General features: G+C 34.3%; 1 protein-coding gene across 2 annotated transcripts; it reads left to right on the forward strand.

Moving 5' to 3' along the window:
- The first annotated feature begins 17 nt into the window (after positions 1 to 17).
- LOC111389697 (probable protein phosphatase 2C 51) lies at positions 18 to 1,893 on the forward strand. 2 transcript variants are annotated; one of them, XM_023014642.1, is made up of 3 exons: positions 18 to 216; positions 828 to 1,110; positions 1,664 to 1,893. In XM_023014642.1, exons 2-3 carry the CDS (start codon positions 837 to 839, stop codon positions 1,876 to 1,878), a joined length of 489 nt encoding a protein of 162 aa, XP_022870410.1. In that variant the 5' UTR covers positions 18 to 216; positions 828 to 836; the 3' UTR covers positions 1,879 to 1,893. The 2 variants fall into 2 exon arrangements, with proteins under 2 accessions (XP_022870410.1, XP_022870409.1); XM_023014641.1 differs by lacking the exon at positions 18 to 216 and adding an exon at positions 230 to 364.
- Positions 1,894 to 2,263: the final 370 nt, after the last annotated feature.

Below are 2,263 nucleotides of genomic sequence, written 5' to 3' on the forward strand. Positions count from 1 at the left end.
AAAAAAGAAAAATATTTTACCAAACATGTGAACTATCTGGTGCTTATGCGAAAATTGCATATCCCCTAAAAATAAGTAATTTATATTAAGTTGATTGCAATCTCCGCCCGGCTACACACTCAAGAATGCACGAGCTCCAGGGGTTATGTCCCGTTCCATCATTTTGTTAGATTCTATTTCTCCATCTATGTGGGTCTTGCTGTATTTTGCCAAAAGGTACTGAACCGTTTCTACCCATCCATTATATTTCTGTTTCCGTGCACCATAGCAGGATTGGTTTTCTGAAAATTTTCCAGAAGATTGAAGATAGCCCATCTATAATTTCATAAAAGAATTATGAATGGTGAGGCATAGATTGATAATGGTGGGTTTTTTCCCGAATTATTTTATGAAATCGAGACTTTTAAAAAAATTCTCAGTTTTGTTAATCTTAAATACAAATAGATTAATATTGGTAAATCGATAGTTTATGGGTAAAATCATTAGTTAATTTTATTGTTAACTTAAGAAGTTTTGTCTGATAGAAAAATAATACTTGACACGATATTAAGCAACCTGTTTAATCTGCTTAGTGAATTGTGTTTGTTTAAGAGATTTAATGACTATCATATCAGAATAGAATGATACGGGATGTCTATCTAATACTTTCAACATGAAAATGCAAGTAGAGAATATCTCAAATACCTTTATTTATGTTATCTAACTTCCAGCATTTCAATCTTAGAATTTGAAACAAATACATCTTCTAGAGTTAATATTTGCAGGCAAAGAAATATCTTGTTTTTCTTATTAAGTTGATGAAATTGCTCTGGTTTTATGGTTTTCAGACAAACGTGATGATGGAAAAGTTCCAATTTGCAGTATTCTTAGGAGTTTTTCTTCGTTCTGTTCAATGTTTTGCTTATGGGATTTCAGTATCTTGCATGATGGCTTACGAAGGAGGAGGTGCTTTGGCTGTTTTTAGTTCACTGGAGTGTACTCAGTGGGTTCTTGCTGCTGAATCTTCTCGAAATTCAACAAGCAACTGCCAGTTCGCTACATTTCAGGGACGTCGAGGGTATCAAGAAGATCGTATTACGTGCAATCTTGATATGCAGATACCATTTTTAGGTACATAACTTCTTCCCTGCTCTGTTCTTTATCACCATGATGCAATAGAATTTTACGTACTGCTATGATTATTAACAAGCAGGTGGTGTGCAGCCGACTTTTTCTGAGTAAACCAAAACAACAAAGCTTTCGTAATTTTCATACTTTTTCCCATCTTTCTCATGAAGAAGTAAGGTTAAATTTAGGAAGTCCTTGCTTAAAGATGCATGTCTACAAGTGATAAAAGAGAAGTTATAATATATCTTGTCCCGAATTAACTTACAAGTGATAAAGAACATGTTAATTATATTGCTTAGCAGTGATGAAAGGCTTGTTAAGTGATATAAAGTCTTAATGGATATGAGAGATGTTTCCTTGAGGATATAAACGGATCCCAACCTTTCCTTTCAGTTGGATTCTGGCTTCCTATGCCGGAGATGAATGAAACCTTTTGTTTTTGCATTTTTAAGGAGTAGCTTGGATTCTAGGTTTGACAGAAGAGACTAACTTTTAACAATAACCCTCTTTAGGTTTTAATTTATTGTTTTTCTAAGGCATAGGACACTTCGTGCAGGAAAAAATGGGCCTGAGGAGGCTACTGTTGGTGTTGCAGCAGTATTTGATGGTCATGGAGGCAAGGAAGCAAGTGAAATGGCTTCAGAAAAACTTGCAGATTACCTTCTCCTGCATACTATGTTCCTTTCATACAACCAAGTTGTTCCGAGCAACGGAGAAAATAATGAAGCATGTACCAGTTGTTTTACTCAAAATAGGTTTGTCAATCCTTAATGACCAAATTCAGAATTTAGTTTAACACTTTCAGTTTCATGTTAAATATTTCATGTATGTTACAATGATGAATAACCTTATATGGAAAACCATATCGCAGTTGTGAAAAATGTAATCCTGTCCTGTAATATCCCCACTGTACTCTAGAATAAGTACCTTTCTGATTTTCACGCAGAGTAATGGCTTGTTCATAAGTTGGACTGCGCGTAAATTAAAATGTTGCATGTTGCATTGTCCACTATCCACCCTAATCCAAGATTGCATGTCAAAATATGCACGGACGGGCTTGGGGTGCCTTATTACATGTGATGCATTTAACTTCTTGATCAAATAGTTTGTGTAATATCTAATCTACTTTTTTTTTTTTTTTTTTTTTTTTTTTTTT

This window comes from Olea europaea, unplaced genomic scaffold (genome assembly GCF_002742605.1).
Source record: "Olea europaea var. sylvestris unplaced genomic scaffold, O_europaea_v1 scaffold6109, whole genome shotgun sequence".
In the NCBI taxonomy this organism is placed as follows: domain Eukaryota; kingdom Viridiplantae; phylum Streptophyta; class Magnoliopsida; order Lamiales; family Oleaceae; genus Olea; species Olea europaea.